Source organism: Eublepharis macularius, chromosome 4 (genome assembly GCF_028583425.1).
Source record: "Eublepharis macularius isolate TG4126 chromosome 4, MPM_Emac_v1.0, whole genome shotgun sequence".
Classification (NCBI taxonomy): Eukaryota; Metazoa; Chordata; class Lepidosauria; order Squamata; family Eublepharidae; genus Eublepharis; species Eublepharis macularius.
Window position 1 is genome coordinate 125,245,037 of NC_072793.1, and position 21,026 is coordinate 125,266,062.

Genomic DNA, 21,026 nt, shown 5'->3' on the forward strand with positions numbered 1-21,026 from the left:
GGCAAAATAAGTATAGCTCATCCTCGCAATCTGGACATATAATACATCTTTGAAGCTCAGGTTTTCCTTTGTCCTTCAGCAACATGTTGAATTACAACAGCATTCTTTACTCTCACCCACTTGACTTATTTACAGTGCAGCCCTAAGGATACTTTCCTGGGAGAAAGTTCTTAATTGCATTTAAGTTGATGATAGATATCCTGAGGATCACTGCAGTAAGAAAAAAGTGGGGTATAAATAGAAAATAATTATAAACAGCCCATCACAAATTCCCTAGTGAGTTCTCAGACCAAGAAGCTCAGTAATTAAAAGATAACTCTTGCAATGCACCTTTAAAAGCTTGTGGACTGATGATAATTTATCATGATGATTGTCCATTTGTCATCTGCACAGTAGCCTTTAGATACTGTCAGCAGATAATGGCATGGGGGACAGGGCTAAGTCCAGGCCTCCAGGTGCCATCCCTGTTGCAGCTGCTCTACACTGTCAGTAGGAAACAGATGGGTTCACTCTCAGTTCTTTTACTTTCAGATAATTATGACATCATCATACAAGTCCTACCCAGGGGTGGGCCTGCTGCCCAAGAGAAGATGGAAGCACTTCAGCTCACCAGGCAGGCAAAGACAAGGCCACATACTGCACTACCAGCCTTTGTCTGACTGCTGCATCCTCACCAGCCTGCTCGCCTCCCACTGGCCTGGCAGCAGGGCACTCAGGCAGTGGTTGGCAAGGCCAAACACCATATTGCCTGCCTCTCTGCCCTTGTAGACATACTTGCTAGACTGCTCCTCTCCAGGTAGCCTGGCAAAACTGCCCTCTGGGACAGCAGACAGTGAGGCTGCGCACAAGCTTCCTGCCTCTGCCCAGCAGAGGGTTCTCGGGGGCACTCAGGAGATGCCCCCCCTAGGGGGCATCAACTCACCAGGATTTTTCCTCATGACCCTAATGGCCAAATCACTCCTGTTCCATTCTTTGTTTTTATCATTTTGTATCTCTTCCCCCTGCATTTGTTTGATGTGCTTGTCACATTTTAAGGATGGTCTGCAGCAATCCCTTTCTTCTGCACAAAAATATCCTGCCAAGGGAGGTCATGCATATGAAGTGGTCTGAATTCATGACTAACTCATCCTCCTTGACTATGTGGGTTTGAATTCCCGATAACAGGAGCTTTTGTTGTGACTGCATCTTTTCACATCTACTCCAGACGAGGAGATCAGGTTATAACAACAGAATTATCTGCATTGGGGTGGAGAATCAAAACAGGAACCATAAATGGCAGGAAATCAAATATCTGAGACCTTGGCTCTGGAATGAAGATGACCCTCTTGGCTGGAGATAAAATATCAATGAGAAGCTGGGCCAGCTGCTGAAGAGAGAAAAAAATCCCTTTCTTGATGCTTGTCAGCTTTAGTTTCCCTAACGCTTCAGGGCACTCTGAAACCCCTTGCTATTAGAGGTCAGGGGCATGCAGGGACCACCATCCTCCATTTTATTACAAATCACAGCCAAGTGATTGCAAACAGTAGCACTTAGGAGATAAGAATGGGAATCCCAACAAAGCATTGGGCTCAGCCTCAGTTTGGATGAGAAGAGCCTGAGAGCTTCCACACGGATTCAGAGGGTGCTTCCAGTCTGTTGGCCCTGGCTCGTAGGCAGCCAAGCACATGGAGGCCTAATAAGACAAGTGCTAACAGAATAGCAGGAGGGCTACAGTTGCCAGGATGCATCCCTGAACTACTGCATTTCCTCTCCTCCATCGGTCCCTGTGCCTACCCCTCCTGCCTTGCTTGCTTTGATGCAAGGCTTATATCCACTGCAGTGCTTTCCATGGGCAGAAGGATTTCTTCCCATAGACTGTGACTTTCTTGCCTCTGGCCTGACATGCCCTCTAAGACGTTGCTTCTGTGGGGCAGAGGACCGTCTCCGGCTATCTTAGGACAGATTGACAAGCAGAAGCACCAAAAGAAAGCCATATAGGTAAGGACAGGGCTAACTTGAAGGCATTTATAATCAAGACAGGTGAAAAGGAACCCATGGGCTTTGAGGAGATAGAGGCAGAGTCCATTCTCTGCCCAAGAGAAACAAACAGCTGTTTGGGAAACCACAATGTGGAAATGTGCCAACACCACTCAGGAGCTGGGCACAACTGAACCTAGCTGCTATTAGGGATACTAGCTCATAAGCTGGGGTGGAGTATCCCCCATTAGACATGGGCATGAACCGCATTATGAACCAAAAAAACCGACGAACCACCTGATCATCTGTTCGTGATCTGGCAGTTTGTGAGGGTGCATGGCCAACGAACCAGTGTTCGTTGGAAGCCCAGTTCATTGCGTTCACCCACAGTTCGTGAAGCCAGACAGTCAGGCACCATCAATCAATTCCCTTGGAAATGGAGCTGGGGGGATGCCTGAGCTCTGTCTGCACTCCTTCTGTTGCCCTGGAAACCCAAATCGAAGCCCAGCTTACCTTGATCAGCAGGTCTTCCTTCCAACCATGGAGCTGCAAATTGGTTACAATTGGTTACATGAGAGAAGACACCCGGGGGGAGGGAGGGGGAAGGGTGTGTTCTGTAGCCATGGGCACTCCAATCTCATCCCTGCAAACCCTGATAGGCAGTTCTGACAGCCAACCCCTTGTACACTGGGCCAATGTCAACTGGTGGCTCTAATTGTATCAAGTGGGAGTTTCCTGGGGGCCTTGGATTGGAGAGGGTATAACTCCAAGATCCCTATTGCAATCTTGACCAAACTTGGGTGCTGGCTGGAGGAGAGCCTGCTAAACACTCCCCGTGAATATGGGCTTTCTAAGTGCAACGGGGGGGGGGGGGCGTTCCGATGCCCACAAACCGCGAACTGGTTCGGTAACAGGAAATGTTCGTTACTGTTCATTTGTTCAAGTTCGTTGGCAGCACTGAACCATGAACCGCAGGTTCATTAATTTTGGGGGGGCTTGTGCTCATGTCTATCCCCCAGCCCCACTTTTTGCCCCCAGCCTCACTCACCTGGTTGGCAGGGAGGAGAAGGGTAAGGCAGACTGGGAGCCACTGGAGCACTAAATGAAATGGTGTGTGTGCTCTGGAGGCTCTGATTACACACTTCTGATGGAAAAATTGGAAGCTATAGGATCTCAGCAGGGGCAAATCAACCCCAAACATAGCAAAAATGCCAAGTTTGAGGTCAATTTTGGCCCCACTAATACCTTGTAGCTTCTGGTTTTCAACTAGAAATGACATCATCAGGGCCTATGGGGAGCGTTCATGTACAAAGAGCCTGGATCGTGTACCTGTGTCTGCCTTGCAACTCCCTGTCCTCCACTTCTGAGGTAAGGGGGGGGGCTGGCAACCCTTGCTGCCACTGGCATGTGAACAGTACCTCCTGGACCCTTGCTACTGCCAGCTAGGTGCAAAATGAGCCTCTAGGACTTTACTTCCAGTGGGAGAAAGCACTGCTTGGACTCATGCTGTTGTTTGACAGATCCAAGTGAGATGCTGGAAGCAGCACTGGGGCTCAGCTAATCCTAGCTGCTACTGGTGTTTTGGAAGAAGCATAGCTTATGCCTGTTGTTATTTCTGTACCCACACTGGCAGCAGCCAGGTTCAAGCCAAACTCCAGTTGTGCTAGTAGGATTGTTGAGACATTCTATAGGAAAAGGTGATGTAGGGCTTGTTTGGGACAGCAACATACCTTGGACCAGGCCTGGATGGAAAGATGAAATGTCAGCAACATGTATTTGTTTTTAGCAAGAAACATTCATGTCTTCAGTTTGGAATACATTTTTACAGTTGGCTAATGAGTGTGTTATGTGCCGTCAAATCACTTCTGACATGGCAATCCTATGAATTAACATTCTCTAAAACATCTGATCATTAACAGCCCTGCTCAGATCTTGCAAATTGGAGGCTGTAGCTTCCTTTATTGAATCAGTCCATCTCATATTAGTCTTCTTCTTTTTCTACTGCCTTCACATTTTCCTAGCATTGCTGACTTTTCCAGTGAGTTTTGTCTTCTCATGATGTTGCCACAGAGTACAATAGCCTCAATTTAGTCATTTTATCTTCTAGGGAGAATAGGCCATTACTGCTTCTCAGTCAGTAGTGATGTATGTCTTTTGCATTAACAGACAGCTGACATGACTGCTCCATCCATAAATAAGCTATGAATAAATCATACAAGCATACCTTGGTGTGGAAGACTGGAGTGCCATAAAAGGAGGAGATGAACCCTTTGGGACAGGCCTTCACCATTAGCTTTCTGGCTGATGGACAGATTGCTGATGGCTCATAGGGACTTTTGAGACGTTAAGCAAATTGCAAAATGTTTACAAAGTAATAACTCTATGGGGAGAATTGGCAATTTCCCAAGCTATCACAAAAATCCAGGAGGCCTTCATGCCAGCAGGCAGTATTAACGCCAAAATTGATTGCACTATAGCCGTTCCATCAGTAGTGAAATATTTTGTTATCTGTCTTGATTAGAAACTGTCCACCTCTCGTATAATCAATTTAGATAAGTATTAACATTTTTTATATTTCTTTTACATTTAAAATAGCCAAATGGATTTCAGGAAACGTAGGTCCAAATAATGTTTAAATTAATCCATACATTCTAAAATGTTTAAAGCTAAACCAGCTGATGGTTACATCTACAGCACTTGCCACATTCTCATGTTTTAACAAGCCTATTCTGTATATCTTTTTCTTTAAGCCATTCTTATCTGCCCCAAGCACCTGGATAGGTATGATTCAAATAAGTGCATCCTTCTAGATGCATATTAGGCTTAAAACAGACAAGGGGTCTGTAACTTTTTATTATTAAACAGTCAAACAACATCAAAATTAAGTGCAACAGATCAACAAAGAGCCAATATAAAAACATTCATTTGCATAAATAAAAATATACAGTTTAGCATTACTGATCATTGGCATGTTGATTAATAATCCACAAAGTTTCTGCAACCCCAACCCCCATTGGTGCACGACCTTTATCAGGAAGTAGCACACACAAGATCTCACAATAAGTAATGTACAAAGGAGTACCCTGTGTGATTGGTTTAATACACTGGTATAAATCTATAAATGTTTGCAATTCAATCACTGGTACTTATTGACATCTATAATTTCCCTTTCTGTAAAATTTGGTGTAGTGGTTAAGAGTGTCAGGACTCTGATCAGGAGAACCGGGTTTGATTCCCCACTCCTCCGCTTGAAGCCAACTGGGAGACCTTGGGTCAGTCACAGCTCTCTCTGAGCTCTCTCAGCCCTACCCACCTGACACGGTGTTTTGTTGTGGGGATAATAATACACTTTGTAAATCGTTTTGAGTGGGTGGTAAGATGTCCTGAAGGGTGGTATATAAATCGAATGTTGTTGTTATTATTATTAAACATGATGAAAAATCTCTTTAGTCTCATTGCAATCTTTGTATGCTATTCCCTTAATATATTGGTTATTCTAGCATCCCATCTGCCCATCCAATGTGTATGTGTTTATGTGCCATCAAATTACTTCAATTGTAAGGCAACCCTATGAATTTATGACGTACAAAACATCCTAACAGCCTAGGGTTGCCAGCCTCCAGATGGTAGCTGGAGATCTCCCAGAATTACAACTGATCTCCAGGCAACAGAGATCAGTTCCCCTGGTGAAAATAGCTGCTATGAATGGTGAACTCCATGGCATTATACCCCACTGAGGCCCCTCCCCTCCCCAAGCCCTGCCCTCTCCAGGCTCCACCTCCAAAATCTCCAGGAATTTCCCAACCTAGACCTGGCAACCCTATAACAGCCTTGCTCAAGTCTTGTAAAATGAAGGCTATGGCTTCCTAAAACAGTCAATCCATCTCATGTTAGGTCTTCCTCTTTTCCTACTTAACATAATGTTCTTTCTTTCTTTCTTTCTTTCTTTCTTTCTTTCTTTCTTTCTTTCTTTCTTTCTTTCTTTCTTTCTTTCTTTCTTTCTTTCTTTAAAAAAAAGCCATATTTGGTTCTGTGCTGAGCTACATTTGGCTCTAGAGCCATTGGTCGCAGACCCCTGCTCTGGGAGATCCATGATTGGATCTTCCTAGCATCTTTTAAAGTAGAATTACATCTCTTGGTGCCCCAGTTCAGACTGTGGCCACAAAGGGAGGGAAGAGAATTTACTTTTCTACCGTCACGTGTGTTTGCAAATTGAAATGGATCCCCTTGTGCCATTATGGCCCTTTGAAGAAGGAAGATAGGCAAAAGATGAGTACTTATCTTTTTTTACTGTAGATTACTTAAAAAACGGGGGGGGGGGGGAGGTTGTTAGTGAAACAGCCAAACCAACACAATGTGACTCCAGTTCAGTGTTAAAAAAATGTTTGGGATCCATGACCTCTGCTCTTTCCCTTCTCACCTTGAGCCTTAGAGGGTAGTCTCTAGAGCAGAGGTAGGCAATCCTGTCATGTGTACCGAAGAACAGCACACTCAATCATTTTGCTCAGCATGCAGGGTTAGTTCTTTCCCTGAGACACTGAAGCAAGCCCAGGGCTTAGCTTTAGTGCTACCACTGGGGCTTAGTTTGCCCCCAGTGTGTCCGGCCCAGGAGAGCCCTTATCTACTCCCTTTTGTGTGCCTGCACACAGACATCTTAATAGGTAGATGCTGCAGGGTTTTGGCATCCAGGTCCAAAAGTTTGCCTATCTCTGATATGGAGCTGAATGTAGTAGTAATCTTTAGAGAATGCAGTAAAGAAGGAAAGTGAAATTTGTGCACAAGTCCTCTGGATTGAAATTAAAATATTAGCCTCAGAGTGACAATTTGGTTTTGTACTTCAGAAGGGGAAATGTCAGTCTCTGATGTTTTATTTCATTAGTTCTTGACTTGAGATTTCATTTCAGTGCTCCTCTACCAACAACGGAATAGTGCTATCTGAGCTGCATAAGCCAGTCCGTTAGCCTTTGTTTCCATTAACCAAGCTCAGGCAGGCACGTGGATTGAGTAAACTTGGTCACTGGCCTTTAATTCTGTCCATCGAAAGAATGCTGGGCACCTGTGGTACACAGAATGGGCTATTTGCACATGGTTCCATTCATCAGGGGAATGCGGACAGCTGCCCGGAAAGGGCCTGTGTTTTTTTTCTCATGCTTTCATTGATCAGGGAATGTGTAAGCACCTGCACTGGTTACACAGGCTGGGCAATGTGCCCATTTCTACCAGGAAGAAGGGATATCTCTGGTTTGAACCCAGGACCATTTGCAAATCTTTGCTCCCTGAAGAGATGGGGAAAACTAGTTTAGCAGTCATTTCCTCCCCTCAGTAAATCCTAGGAATTGTATTTCTATGAGGGAGGCAGAGACCTGTTGAAGAATGAATAGTATCTTCTCCAGCATACAATTCCCAGCATTCTCTGGGAGAAGATATGGCAGTTATAAAGCCAACCTAATAATGTATAGGGATCCCAGCCAGGTGCCTGTTGGTGGCGGGTAAACTCCCGGTAGTTTCCCCCCTTTTCCACCACTCCCTGGTCACTGATGGGAGGTTCTGGGCCGCCTGGAGATCACCCACCACTGGCAGGCACCTCAGGAACATGGACAGCATGCATGCTCCCAGCAGGCATGACAACATCACTTCTGGAAGTGACATCGTCACGCCGGCTGCAGGAGTGTTCCCACGCTTTGTTTGGGGCCAGTTCTTTGAGAATCAGCCTTGCACAGAGTGTGGGAGCAGCTGTCATGACAACTCACTTCCAGAAGTGATGTCATCACACAATATTTTTATCAATGATCTGGATGGAGTGGAAGGACTGCTCATTAAATTTGCTGATGATACCAAATTGGGAGGAGTAGCAAACACCCAAGAAGATAGAATTAAAATTCAACAAGACCTGAATACTCTGGAGAAGTGGGCAGCTGTGAATAGGATGCAATTCAACAAAGACAAGTGCATAGTATTACATCTGGGCCACAAAAATGGGAAGCACAAATACTGGGTGGGGGATACACTTCTGGGCAGTATGTGAAAGAGATCTTGGGGTAAGAGTGGACTGTAAACTAAATATGAGTAGTCAGTGTGGTGTGGTGGCAAAAAGGCCAATTCAATCCTGGGTTGTATCAAAGGGGCCATAGCGTCGAAATCGCAGGAGGTCGTAGCCCCTCTCTATACTGCCTTGGTCAGGCCGCACCTGGAGTATTGTGTGCAGTTCTGGAGGCCTCACTTCAAAAAGGATGTAGACAAAATCGAGAGGGTGCAGAGGAGAGCGACAAGGATGATCAGGGGTCTGGAGACTGAGCCCTACGAGGAAAGGCTGAGGGCCTTGGGAATGTTTAGTTTGGAGGAGGTTGAGGGGGGACATGATTGCTCTCTTTAAGTATTTGAAAGGCTGTCATTTGGAGGAGGGCAGGGAGCTGTTCCAGTTGGCAACAGAGGGTAGGACCCGAAACAAAGGGCTTAAATTACATGCACAAAGGTACCGGCTGGATATTAGTAAGAACTTTTTCACGGTCAGAGTAGTTCAAAAGTGGAATCAGCTGCCTAGGGAGGTGGTGAGCACCCCTTCACTGGCAATTTTCAAGAAGAGGCTGGATGAATATTTGTCAGGGATGCTTTAGGCTGATCCTGCACTGGACAGGGGGTTGGACTAGATGGTCTGTATGGCCCCTCCCAACTCTATGATTCTAAGCACTGGGAGCGTGCGAAGACACACATGTAGAAGTCACTAAGTGCCAGCTCCCTGCTAGGGTTGTCAGGTCCCTATACTCTACCAGCAGGAGAGGGGGAAGGCAGTTACCTTGTGCCTTCTTCGTGTGTTTCTTTGTGCGCATGCTTCTGGCACTTGCATGATGATGTCATTTCCGGAAGTGACAATGTTACACCAGCTGTGGGAAAGTTCCCGCACTCTGCACATGGTCGATTCTCAAAGAAACCAAGTGTGGAAACATTCCTGTGGCTAGTGAGACAATGTCACATGTGGAAGTGATGTTGCATCTGCTGGGAGTGTGCTTGCCATTCATGTTCCAGGGTGCTTGCTAGTGATGGGCGATCTCTGGGCAGACCAAAGCCGAGGGGGCAAACCACTGGGAATTTGCCTGCCATTAGCAGGCATCTGAGATCCTTATCCCTTCCCCTCCCTGGTAGAATATAGGGACCTGGCAACTCTAATAACGTAGCTATTGAGTACACAGTGTCATTTATATATTTTTCCCTCACTTTTGTCTTCCAGGTGATCTTTCGTGCCTTAACTCCTGCTAACAAGATTGAAGACCCATACAGTCCTGAAGCACAAGACCTACTGAAACTTACCAACTTGCGACTTCTCTTGTTAAAGAGACAAGAGTGTCCTTGCCAAGGTTCAGGACTTCTGGAGAAACCACACAGGTTTGCTCACTATGCCATCTATGATCTAATTGTCCGGGGCAGCTGCTTTTGTAATGGCCATGCAGAAGAATGTGAACTTGCCAACGGGACGAGAGCCGTAGATAATGTGGTAAGTGTTCCTGCAATGCCTCCCTCTGATACCCAATTATTTTCCAACAGTTTTAATAGTGTAGCTAAGCTTATATAGACTAGAAGCCCTTGAACAGTGTCACAGTAGAAATCTCTAAGCAATAAAGCAAAATCTGATTGAGACTTTCCTAGTTATAACTGAGGCTTGGTTTATAGGATACTACAATAATAGGGCTATTGCAGAAAAACTGCTTTGGTTGAGAGGACTCCATATAACATTGGTGATACATACAAGTGGCAATCATATGGATTTGCGAGATAAAATAGTAAGTACTTTTGTCCTCTCTGTCTTATTTCCATTGGAGCCACTGCTGGGGAGAGCAGAAATTGGCACAGTGACATTACATGCTAATCAATCCTAAAACTTTGCTGGGTGGGAAAAACTCATAATTTTTCCTACTAATTTGTTGTGCCTTCCTGGAGAATGTAAGATAATAATCTGCTTAGGACAATAAAACTTTACTCATTTTAATTGGGGTTTTCTTTGGTGTGAATTTGGAATCGAAAGGTCATCAGTTCCCAAGGAAGCCCTTGATTTAGTGGGACAAACCCCATTACATTACAATAACTGGGTCTTTTGTCTTTAGAAGCCTCACAAAGTCACCACCATGATAACTCAGAAACATGCTGACAATCCTTGCTTGTGAAGACAAGATTTATTATTAGCATAGCAGTTTAGCATAGCAGTTCTGATACTAAGAGCTCTAAAATGAACCTCATTTTATGTTACCAAGCCTGGTATATCTGGTGAGAATAGTTAGAAAAGGTATTTTCTTCAACTTAAAATACTTGTCAAAACTGATAATATCTGATCAAATTCAATGCATGTGAATTTTTAAAATTATTTGTAATTTGTTTAACATTGATTTAGTACCAACAATATACTAGGTGTTGTAGATTTAACATAATTCCTTTCTTTTGAAATGAAAGAGGAGAGTTAAATCCTCTCCTGATTAACAGCTGCTCTCAGTTCTAATCTTATTTCTACCTCTAGAGAAATGCCAGATTCATAAGGAGCCTGAGAATTAGTCATTTTTAGAGTAAGCTGGGAACAAGTTTTATAATTATATCTTAAACAAAATGACAGAATGAGGGCATATTTACAAAGGTCATGTGGATTGTGTGACTTAAATTTGCCTACATGTACAAAACTGTAAAGATCATTGTGCCGGATCAAGTTAAACTGGCAACTTCCACTGATTCTCTCTTCCCACTGCAGACTCCCCTCATGTTATTCCTCAGGGTCCCCTAAACTCCAGGAGAGCATTTGGGGGAGCTCAGTAGAATGCAGTGGGAAGTTGAGGTAGGAAAATTCTGTTCCGCTGATGGGAAATTTAATCTGAATCCAACCCACTGTCTGCTTTATTCCAAGCCAGATCATTGGCCCATCTAACTCAATACAGTCTGCTCTACTAACAGGATCATTTCAGAACCTCAGGTAGAGAAAAGTCTTTCCCCTCACTTAATAACATGAACCCTTTAATTGCAGGTGTCAGGAATTGAAGCTGGGACGTTTTGCAAATAAACCACATGCTCTACCCTTGAGCTATGGCTTGCCCCTTGATTTTTTAAACATTTTTAACATATTATTCATCTTATGACTCTTCACCACTGGTTTATTTATGGCCCCACTTTTCACACTGACAAGAGCATCTCTGGAAAGTGAACCCTGGAGCTAGGGCTGCCAAGTCCCCCAGTGGGGGGACCTGCCACCACTTATCTGACCAGCAGGGGGGAAAGGTGGGGGAACAGACTTTCCAGGAGCTCTTCTGGAGTGGCATGGCGGCATCACTCTTGGGATGTGACATCATTGCGCAGGGCCCGGGAGCACTCCTGTGCTTCACAGCAGGCCAATTTGGGCCCCAAACAGGCCAAATCAGGCTTCACACAAACAGGGAAAACAAGGTGAGTGCTGGGTCCCCCCCCCCCCGCCGCTGCCAAAAGTGTGAGGGGATCTGGCAACCCTACCTGGAGCTATGGCACCCAAAATCATTCCCCAAGATTTGAAAGCCAGACAACTATGCTAGCAACTGGTTATCTGGACCTTAGAAGATAGAAGTGAGACACAAATGAAGAATGTATGACGAGTTTGTACCAGAATCTTAAAAGAAAATCATGTAATTCAATCAAGACAGAGTTCTGGAAGTAATGACAAGCAAAGCTTGTTTTTCAGGGATATTTAGAAAGGTGTGCTCCAAGTTCAGATTCCAAAGCAAAGTTCAAGCCATCTGACCAGAAGCAACAACGTCAGCAGCTGAACTCAGCCAAGTCTCTTAAGGTTCTTTGGCTCTCAAAAGAAATCCAAGAGCCAAATTAGTTTGAAATGCTTTCATCTTGGCATAGCCCGGCATTATAAAGTCAAGGACTTCTTTCACAACTAATTTCATGTCCTTCTAGATTTTTGTAATGTTGGTTGCTTTTCTGTCAAAATGGACATTCCTGACTTCCATTTAATTGTTGTGGCTTTAGAAGGCAATATTGTAAAATTTTGCAGTATCTTAAGTAAAATTCTTAGCCTGCTTCAGCTCTGGTATAAATCTATCTTGCAAGTATCCTAGCAACAAAAGATGTTATTTTACTCCACCCACGGCAAATATGGACCCACTTAAGGAATGAGTCGGTAAGAGGAAAGCAAACTGCTAAATAAACCAGTAGTGAAGAGTCATAAGATGAATAATATGTTAAATTAATACAGCTGGTAGAAGAATAAACATTCTGCCCATCAAAAAGGAAAACATATTATGTCCCACGCAATTGGCATATGTTTTGTAAACCATTGTTGTATTTCTCTCTTTACTTATTTCCCATTAATTGTAGTTAAACAGGATTTGCTATGCCACAAAATGACATCACACAGCACAGTTGTATTTAACAAAAAATTCACAAATTGCTCATATCCTAGAAGACAATGGGAAGAATGTATCCTGGAATGTACACAGATACATTAACAAATGATTCCTTTTCAGTGAGAAAGACCCTTAGTATTATGATCCCATGGACTGATTTATTTATTTATTAGGAAGAGGGGGATATGGCTATTCTCTGCAAAACTCCAGGCTCAAAGCAATGTATAGAGAAATATAATATAAACAATACAAATCCATACATGAAAACAGTACAGAAAACAAAGCAGAAGCAATAATGCCAGCTTTTTTAAGCCTTCGGCCAGCATCAATATATTGTACTATAGATTGTACAAACAGCGTATAATAAATGAAAAAAAATGTGCATTTGGCAGCATTCACCATAGGGAAATTTTTCAGGGGGTTACAATGGAATAGACATGGGGATACCCATATGAGACTTTGATGTGTGTCTGTGTTTCAATGCGTGGAGATGTCATTGGCTCCATTGTAAAATATAAGTGGAGCCATGCAAGTAATGTGATTTTTACAGAGGAGCCAATAGCAACTCCATGGGGCAGTTTGTGGACATGAAAACAACAGGAAGGGGAGGCGAAAGCCAATCCTTCCTGCGTGCTGTGTTCTAGGGCTGCCAGGCCTCCAGCTGGCAGCCTGATTTTGGCAGGAAAAAAGTGGCATTGGCTGTGTCTCGTCACTTCCAGGGGAAACCTGGAAGTAATTGATGTTAGGTAGTGTTGGAATTGCTGGAAACATGATAAAACCATAGACTTCCCAGCAATTCCTAGAGCTACCCTACGTCACTTCTGGGTTTTCCCCGAAAGCATAGTCACACACACACTTCATTTCCCCATCCAACCCTCCAACCAGTTGCTAGGCTTGGCTGTGGTCACTGTCTCTTTGATGGTTCACTCAAGAAGAGCAGAGGCTTAGTTTCACTGACTCAGGTTTTAATTACAAGCAACTGTGGAACAAACTGGCAGCAACTGTAACTCCTCCCTTAGCTCTCTGATCTCTGACCAGAAACTGCAATTCCAATTTCTTATTCACTAGATACAGTCTTTGTTGTAGCACCCTCTGTTGGTCTGGATAAATAAGTTCTAACAGAGACTGCATCTGGAAGTCACAAAACTCCCATCACACATGGGATAAGTCCTCATGTTGTCCCCCAACAAACATGAGGATTTTGTAATGTGTAGATGGAACCCAAATTGGAATCTCTCTCCTCCAGCATAGTTGTGTATGGATAGAGTTCTGCTTGCAGAGCAACAAGTGTTTCATTGTATACTTTATACAGCATGAAGTTTGAGAAAGTACTAGTCATTTACAAATTCCAGCACAGAGCAAACTAGATTATTAAGATTCCATTTGTTGTTAATATAACCTCTTTTTTGTTTGGGTTCTATGAGACTAATTTAGAAACCAAACTTGCAACACAAGTGTAAGTTATGATTTTTTTTAAACCAAACCTTTCAACAATCAGAACAATACAATTTTTTTTAACCAAATGCACAGGTGCAACAAAGAACAGAAGCTTGCAGCCAATAATGTCTTTAAGTTCAGCCAAGAAACCAATTGTCTGTTGTTTTTTAATTTTTTAATTTTATTAATAGAATTAAAAGCCCAATAAAAAGGGCAAAGAAATAAAGAAAAGAAGTGAAGAAAAGAGTACAAAAGAGCCAAGAAAGACAGAAATTAAAAATAACAAAAAACAATAATACATGTTTCATTTTCCATTTTTCTCTACCATACCTATCATATTTTAACACACATTATATTTTTAATTTTAATGTCTCCAAAATTTACCTTTTCCAATACTGCCCCCCCTCTATTTATTTTTCCAAGTTTATCTTCTTAAAAATCAAAACCACAAAACATCAATTCATTTTTCCTTGTCTCACGCAGAAAGTCAATAAGGAGTTTCCAGCCATAAAGATAGACAATGTTTTATCTCTGATCAGAGCTATAAGTTTAGCCATCTCCGCTAAGTTCATTATTTTCATTATCCAGTCCTCAATTGAAGGCAATTCTGTACTTTTCCATTTTTGCGCATATAAAAGCCTAGCTGCCATAGTCATATATAAAAATAAAATACCATGTTGGTTTTCTAACTGTTTATCTTATTAATCCCAACAAAAAGGCTTCTGGTTTAAATTGTATAGTAATCTTCAATATTTTTTGTATTATCATATGAATTAGTGACCAAAATTGTTTAGCTTTACAAGTCCAGCAAAGATGATAAAATGTTCCTTCATGTTGCTCACATTTCCAACATTTGTTTGATGTTGATGTTGATTTGTTTACTCATTTTCGCTAATTTGTCAGGAGTCATATACCACCAATACATCATTGTATAGAAATTTTCTTTAAGTGTGGGACTCAATTTGAGCCCATTTACCCACTGCCTTCTCCTCAGCTGCTCAGCTCCAGATACTCACTCCACCCTACTGGGCTAAACCAACTAGCTTGTTCGGGTTACATTACCTACATTTTTTTTCTCCTCTGACATTTTTTAACCTGAACTTTGCTAAAACAGAGCTGGAGAGACTTAGAAAAGTGGTGCCGAAAGGTGATACAATGGAAAACATTGGCAAGGAATGAGAGGGGCAAGGGGCAGCCTTCCTGTTTTATGTTTTCCCCATTAGATCCACTTATTCTATCCACTTATGGTTAAAATTAGAATCCAGCCAAAGCTAAATTCTCTCATTTTGTGTTTGCTTTTTGTCTTTTTTTGGCCAGATGCAATCCTTGTCAACATACTCACTTTCTTTGGGGATGCCAGGTCCGCTTACCCTCCCAGCACTTACCTGTTAGAAAATCTTCCTGCAAGCAACACCATGACATCACTTCCAGGAGTGATGTCATCAGCCCTAAGCAAAGTGTGGGAGCATTCCCGTGACTGGCATGATGACGTCACTCCTGGAAGTGATGCCATTGTGCCCTGCCGGAAGTGCACCTGCTGAGGGCTTGCCTAGGAGGTATTTTGCCTCCTGGGCTTGTTCCCTATGCCTTCCCCTCCCCCTCCGGCCAGAAAAGTGGTGGCAGTGGAGCGGAGGCTGGGAGTGAGGGATCCCCTACTCCCATGAGGGGACTGACAGCCCTATCTTTCTTTGACGTTGTTTTCAGTGCCATTTTTGTCATTATCATTTTCTCTTTCTTAGCTTCATCTGCCCACATTGCCATTTAATCATTTTTGTCATTGTGACCTACATGATTTTACTACATTGCATATTATATGAACGCACAGGAACACATGAAGTTGCCTTATATTAAATCAGGCCATTGGTGCCTCCAAGTCAGTCTTGTCTCCTCAGATTGGCAGTGTCTCTCCAGGGTCTCAGGCAGAGGTCTTTCACATCACCTGATCCGTTTAACTGAAGAGGTCAGGGATTGAACCTGGGACCTTATTCATGCTACGCAGATGCTCTGCCACTGAACTACAGCCCCTTGCCCTTAAGTGGGATAAATGGGATTGGAACTACAAATTCTCAACGATGTAGCATGCTACATTTTTTAGACAGCGGTCAAGGCTGGTAGGGATGCTATTCCATACAATTGTTATATTCTTTTCATTTCTGCTGCTCAAGAACAACAAGAGGAAGGAATGTTAGAGGGTAAAAAGAAGCAGCCTATTAGAACCTAAGAACAGAGGTCACTAGACTAATGTCTAGAAACTCCAGTTGTTCACAACTGCTCAAATTAAAATGCTGCACAAACGGTGCACATCAAAAACATCTTGAACTTCTTATGCCTCTCTGATGATACAGTTGGTAGGTATGTAAGGAAAATGTTTCCCAAATAGCCTTAAAAGCAGCAGGAACAATAATATTTTTGTGCATCTGACAAAGAGAGCTGTGGTTCTCGAAAGTTTAGGCTGCAAATAAGTTGGTTAGTCTTAAAGGTGCTACTGGACTCTTTACTATTTTTGTTTTACATACTCACAACCAGTTGTAGCTATTGGAGACTTTGGTTGTGGCCGCTAAGGCTTAGAAGCCAAAGCAGAGGCAAATAGGAAGCACAGTCAAGCCAGCAGGAACAATGAGAATAATTGTAACAGGAAAAAAGGATCAAGAGTACTATTAAAGGGGAAGGTACCTAAGAGACAACAGGTATTAGAAGTATACCCTTCTCACTGGCTTCCATTATAGTAGGCCCCATACACCCCTGTGCATCAATGAAGTAAATGGAGTGTGAGACATGAACAGGTCTGGGGACCAGGGACAGGTTTGTCTGTTTATTTTTCATTTTATTTACTATTTTTATTCTGCCCTCCCCACATTTCCAGCAGGCTCAGGGTGGATTACAAAATACATAAAGATTAAAATATATAAAAGTTATTATAGTTAACAATTCTAACAGACAAACCTGTGGCTACCATATATATTTTGTGACAGTACCTGCGGCCACAGCTAACGACCAGTTGAGATCTGCAATTCTAAGCCATGCTAGACCTTGTCCTAGAATGGGCTTTTCCTACTATGTTTATTGCTTTTCAAATCTGATCATTTTGTTCAAAATGCATTTTTCCTGGCACCGGCACACAGTATGTGGGAGGTGGCAAGCCCTCTGAGAAAAGCATGGAGAGTGGAGGACATATGGGAGAGCAGCCCAGTTCTCAAGAAATGTCCAAGTCTTTAAAAAGCTTTCCGTTCCCTGCTTTGGTTCCCTTTGAACCAACTCTTAAGAGTAATTAGTCACAATGTTACATCTTCTTTTACACAACTGTCTAAATAAGATTAAATGCTAAGATATGGGAATTTCCTCTTGAAGAATATGGCTTATGAGTTCTGTAGCACTATTACCCGCCTTCTCCCCCATCTGTTATGTGTGGAAAGAAAGCAACTTTTGGGAGTTTTTTGAAGCACCTGGCTAACCACTGATGAAACCAGAGGGGCCTGATCCAATTAAGCAATGCTTATGGCATCCTGTTCTTAGAGTACTGCATCACAGCAGCTTATAGCATGCCAGCGTGGTGTAGTGTTTAGACTGTCAGACTAGGATCTAGAAGACCCGGTTTCAAATCACAGAAGCTCACCGGATGACCTTGAGCCAGCCACACATACTCAGCCTAACCGACCTCATAGAGTGTTGTGAGGTTGTTTTGAGGGCGAAATGGAGGAGGAAGAACACTGTTGTTGTACGTTGCTTTGGCTTCCTTGGGGAGAAGAGTGAGGTATATAATGACAACTAATGGCTATGCTGCTCTCCAAGGACAATAGGATTAAATATGTGAGAGCAAGTAAGGACAAGGGCATAAAAGAAAGATAAAAATGTTTTAGAGAAGAAGCAAAAGACAACATGGGAACAACAAGACCCGGAGCAGCATCAAAACACTACGAAACATTGGCAAAGTCCTCCCCTGATAATTTGCTTGACTGTATCTAATGTACTCCTTGTGAAACAAATATTGCAGTATATATTCAGTGCAACCCTATTTAAAATGCTATTCTTTAGTAATCAGTTCCTTAAATGAATCTTAGTCCTCAGGAAATTAACTTTCCTGTTGGCCTAAACTGAATATTCAAGTTGTTAATAACTGCAGTCTCCACATTTTACCAATACTGAACATAAGAAGGGCCCTGCTGGATCAGACCAATGGTCCATCTAGACGAGCATTCTGTTTATGACAGTGACTAATCTTTGAAAACTGTCTAAGCTAGTGGCCATTGCTATATCTTGTGGCAGTGAATTCCATATACTAATTATGTGTTATGTGAAAAAGTACTACTGAATCTGTGTGATCCCCTCATCTTCACTGAGTAACCTCAAGCTGTAGCATTATTGGAAAGAAAGAAATCTGATTCTTTCTCTCTACATTCTCAACACTGTAAAATATTTCCACAATTCCTTTATGGCTCACATATTGTAGGATAGGCAATAGTCATGCTGTAGGGAGATAGTTTGGTTCTGTTCAGCTTTAAAAAAATATATATGCATGGTTGTGTATGTTTAGGAAATATACCATGCAGTCCTAAGCAGAGTTACACCTTCTAATTCCACCTTGGTACCTGAAGTGTGCACATATTGCCTTGTATAGCAGTTCACAACACAGCCATGGATGAACCCAGTGGTGGACTGACTATTTAACAAGGAAATTTCTGGTAGGCTGCTGCCCTAGAGGGCTGCTGCTGAAGAGTAGCAAGCAGAGCCAAGAGCTAGCTACTTGGCTCAGACTTCTCATCAGCAATGGCAGTCGGTGTCAGCTCAAAAATTGCCTCCTTCTGCACTGCTTTCAGTGTGTGTGTGGGGGGGGGGGAGGATGCAGTGAGTGAGCTAATGCCCATCACTGGCCCCACCATGTTGAGTGGCCCTGCAGTGCTGGCTTGTAGCACAGTGGGGACCACTCAGGATGGCTTGCTCCAAGGTTGTTTCATGTCCCAGTCTGCTCCTGGATGAATCCTCTTTGGTTCATCTGTAAATTCTGTATTTTGTAGGATAGATTAACTGCTTTTCTTACTGGATGCTAACTTTTAAGCAACCCATCTTACTAAAAGTAAGGGACACTTAAAATGAGATTTATTTGGCTGTTTAACTGCTTGATTACTGGGATTTTTTTCTTTTGGAATCACTCAGTTGTGCAGTTCTGCTACTTTGATCTCTTATGAAAAATCAGCACTAATCCTGCCAGCAGAGCTCTTTGATTAGAAACACTTGTAAAGGCTAGTAAAGTGGCTTAATTGTCCCGATTTTCCCCTCAAAGGAATGTTTTACTATTAAACACTAAAAAAAAAAACACCTAATCAACTTCATTTAAAACAATCAAAGACGTTTAGTAGATGAGAACTGATCTGGTTTTCCTTCATCTTCACCATTACAGGACTATATCTACTGTCTTCAATTCTGGTTCAGTCAAGGTTAGTGTTAAAGGCAACTTTTCTCTGAAGTTGAATATTAACAGTAATGATATAAATAACACACCCTTTGGATACTATGCTTTTAATAAGTAATATCTGTGATAAAATCACAGAGAGAAGGAAGCTGGGGTTTAGGTAACATTCTGCTTTAAGTAGAGCAAGATGGAAACTAGGCAGCCCCTCACCTCTCAGGACATGATTGGTGAAGGAATGGCTAAGGTCCTTTCTTGCACAGGCAAGATGGAGGCTAAGCATCTTCTTTCCTTCTTCAAAAAGTAAGGTAAGGAGGAGTATAGATCAGGGCGTTATGCGTGCGCTCCTCATTCCCCCCCCTGATGTTATGTTGATAGGTCTAGAGAGAAAGGACCTCTATAATAAGTTTAGCCATTGCTTCCTTTTCCCAACAGAGGAAAAAAATAATATCTGAGAAATGAAGATCATGGCACTTTCTCATTTGTAGCCTGATTTCCATGGCATGAGTAAGGTTTCCCTTGCCTCTGAGCCCTTTCCCAGCAACAGCTTACAGTTCCGTCTGTAGATCCTGTGTATTGATAGCTTTAAATACAGAGCAATCAGAATGTTCACAAACTTTCCATTAATGTTCATTTTAAAAATGTGAAGAAATCAAAGATCTTGCTAGGGAGGCTTCAAAAACCGTAGCCTGTATTTATGCCAAACCTTAAAAAATATATATCCAACAGCTTCAAGCAACTCTGCCTGGGGGAAAAAACTCATAAAAGATTTGCTTTATCTAAGTATCTATTGCCTCCTAAAATTTCGGTCATGACATTTTCAAAACAAAGCTGGTCAGTTTTTCTATAATTCTCTTGAGATTTCTGCATTCAGTCCCAAATAATCATAAATAAAGGCTTCAAATTAACTTTCAGTTTGTATTGCTTTTTAAGCCACGAAATTTTTAAAATATTAATTTGCTAATTTTGCTTCCCCCGTCTTCCTCAAAGGAACTTAGAACAACTTAATTGTAGGCTTCAGGCCATCTGTTATCAAGCAGGGAGTTTAATTTCAGCAGCAGAATTGCATTGCAGACCTTGAAATCATTCTTGCTGCGCAATAAAAGGCATTATTGACACCTCCTTCATCTCTAGATGAGTGAACAAATATTCCTGTAATATCTGTGTTGCCAGCTTCAGGTTGGGAAATTCTTGGAGATTTGGGGGTGGAGCCTGGAAAGGATGGGGTTGGGGGGAGGAGGGACCTCAGAGGGATGTAATGCCATAGAGGCCACCTTCCAAAGTAGCTATTTTCTCCAGAGGAACTGATCCCTGTTGCCTGTGTTGGAAATACAATGTCTTGTGTACTGAGTATAGAGAAGGCAAAAGTCGCAGAATACCTGCAAGGGGCAGCGGGTCTGACAGTTAGATAGTTGGCAGAGTGGGATCCTTCTTTCCTCCTCTCTTCTGTCCTTCCTGCATGTCTCCAGATTGGTATTCTTAGGCTACTTCCTGCTTTTTCCCCAGAAGTCCCTCCTCCCTTTTTACTGAGGTAGTTAGTATCTATTCTGTTTATCTCCTTTCTGTCAAAGTTCCTGAATAAACTCTCTTCATTAATTTCTTACAGCCTGGAGATCAGTTGAAATTTTGGGAGATCTCCAGCTACTACCTGGAGGTTGGCAATGCTAGTTAGAATTGTTATCTATCTAAAGATCCAAGTCATAGTTCTGTAAAAAAATTCAGTGACTTCAGTGACTCAAGTCAGCAAGAGTATTTGACTGGAGCACCATGAATTCCTTGTTCACGTACCCAAGAGTTATCTCTAAATAAAGGTGAAAGAATGGCAGAGGCCAAAGTAGTGTGGTGGTTAGAATGTCAGACTAATAAGAGCGGAA

General features: G+C 42.5%; 1 protein-coding gene across 1 annotated transcript in view; it reads left to right on the forward strand.

Moving 5' to 3' along the window:
- The window catches only part of LOC129329053 (netrin-4-like), a 75,249-nt gene that overhangs the window by 16,948 nt on the left and 37,275 nt on the right, over window positions 1-21,026 (forward strand). The window contains exon 3 of the mRNA XM_054978451.1: window positions 9,182-9,445. Coding sequence (XP_054834426.1) covers window positions 9,182-9,445 — 264 coding nt within the window. The remainder of the gene's footprint in view (window positions 1-9,181; window positions 9,446-21,026) is intronic.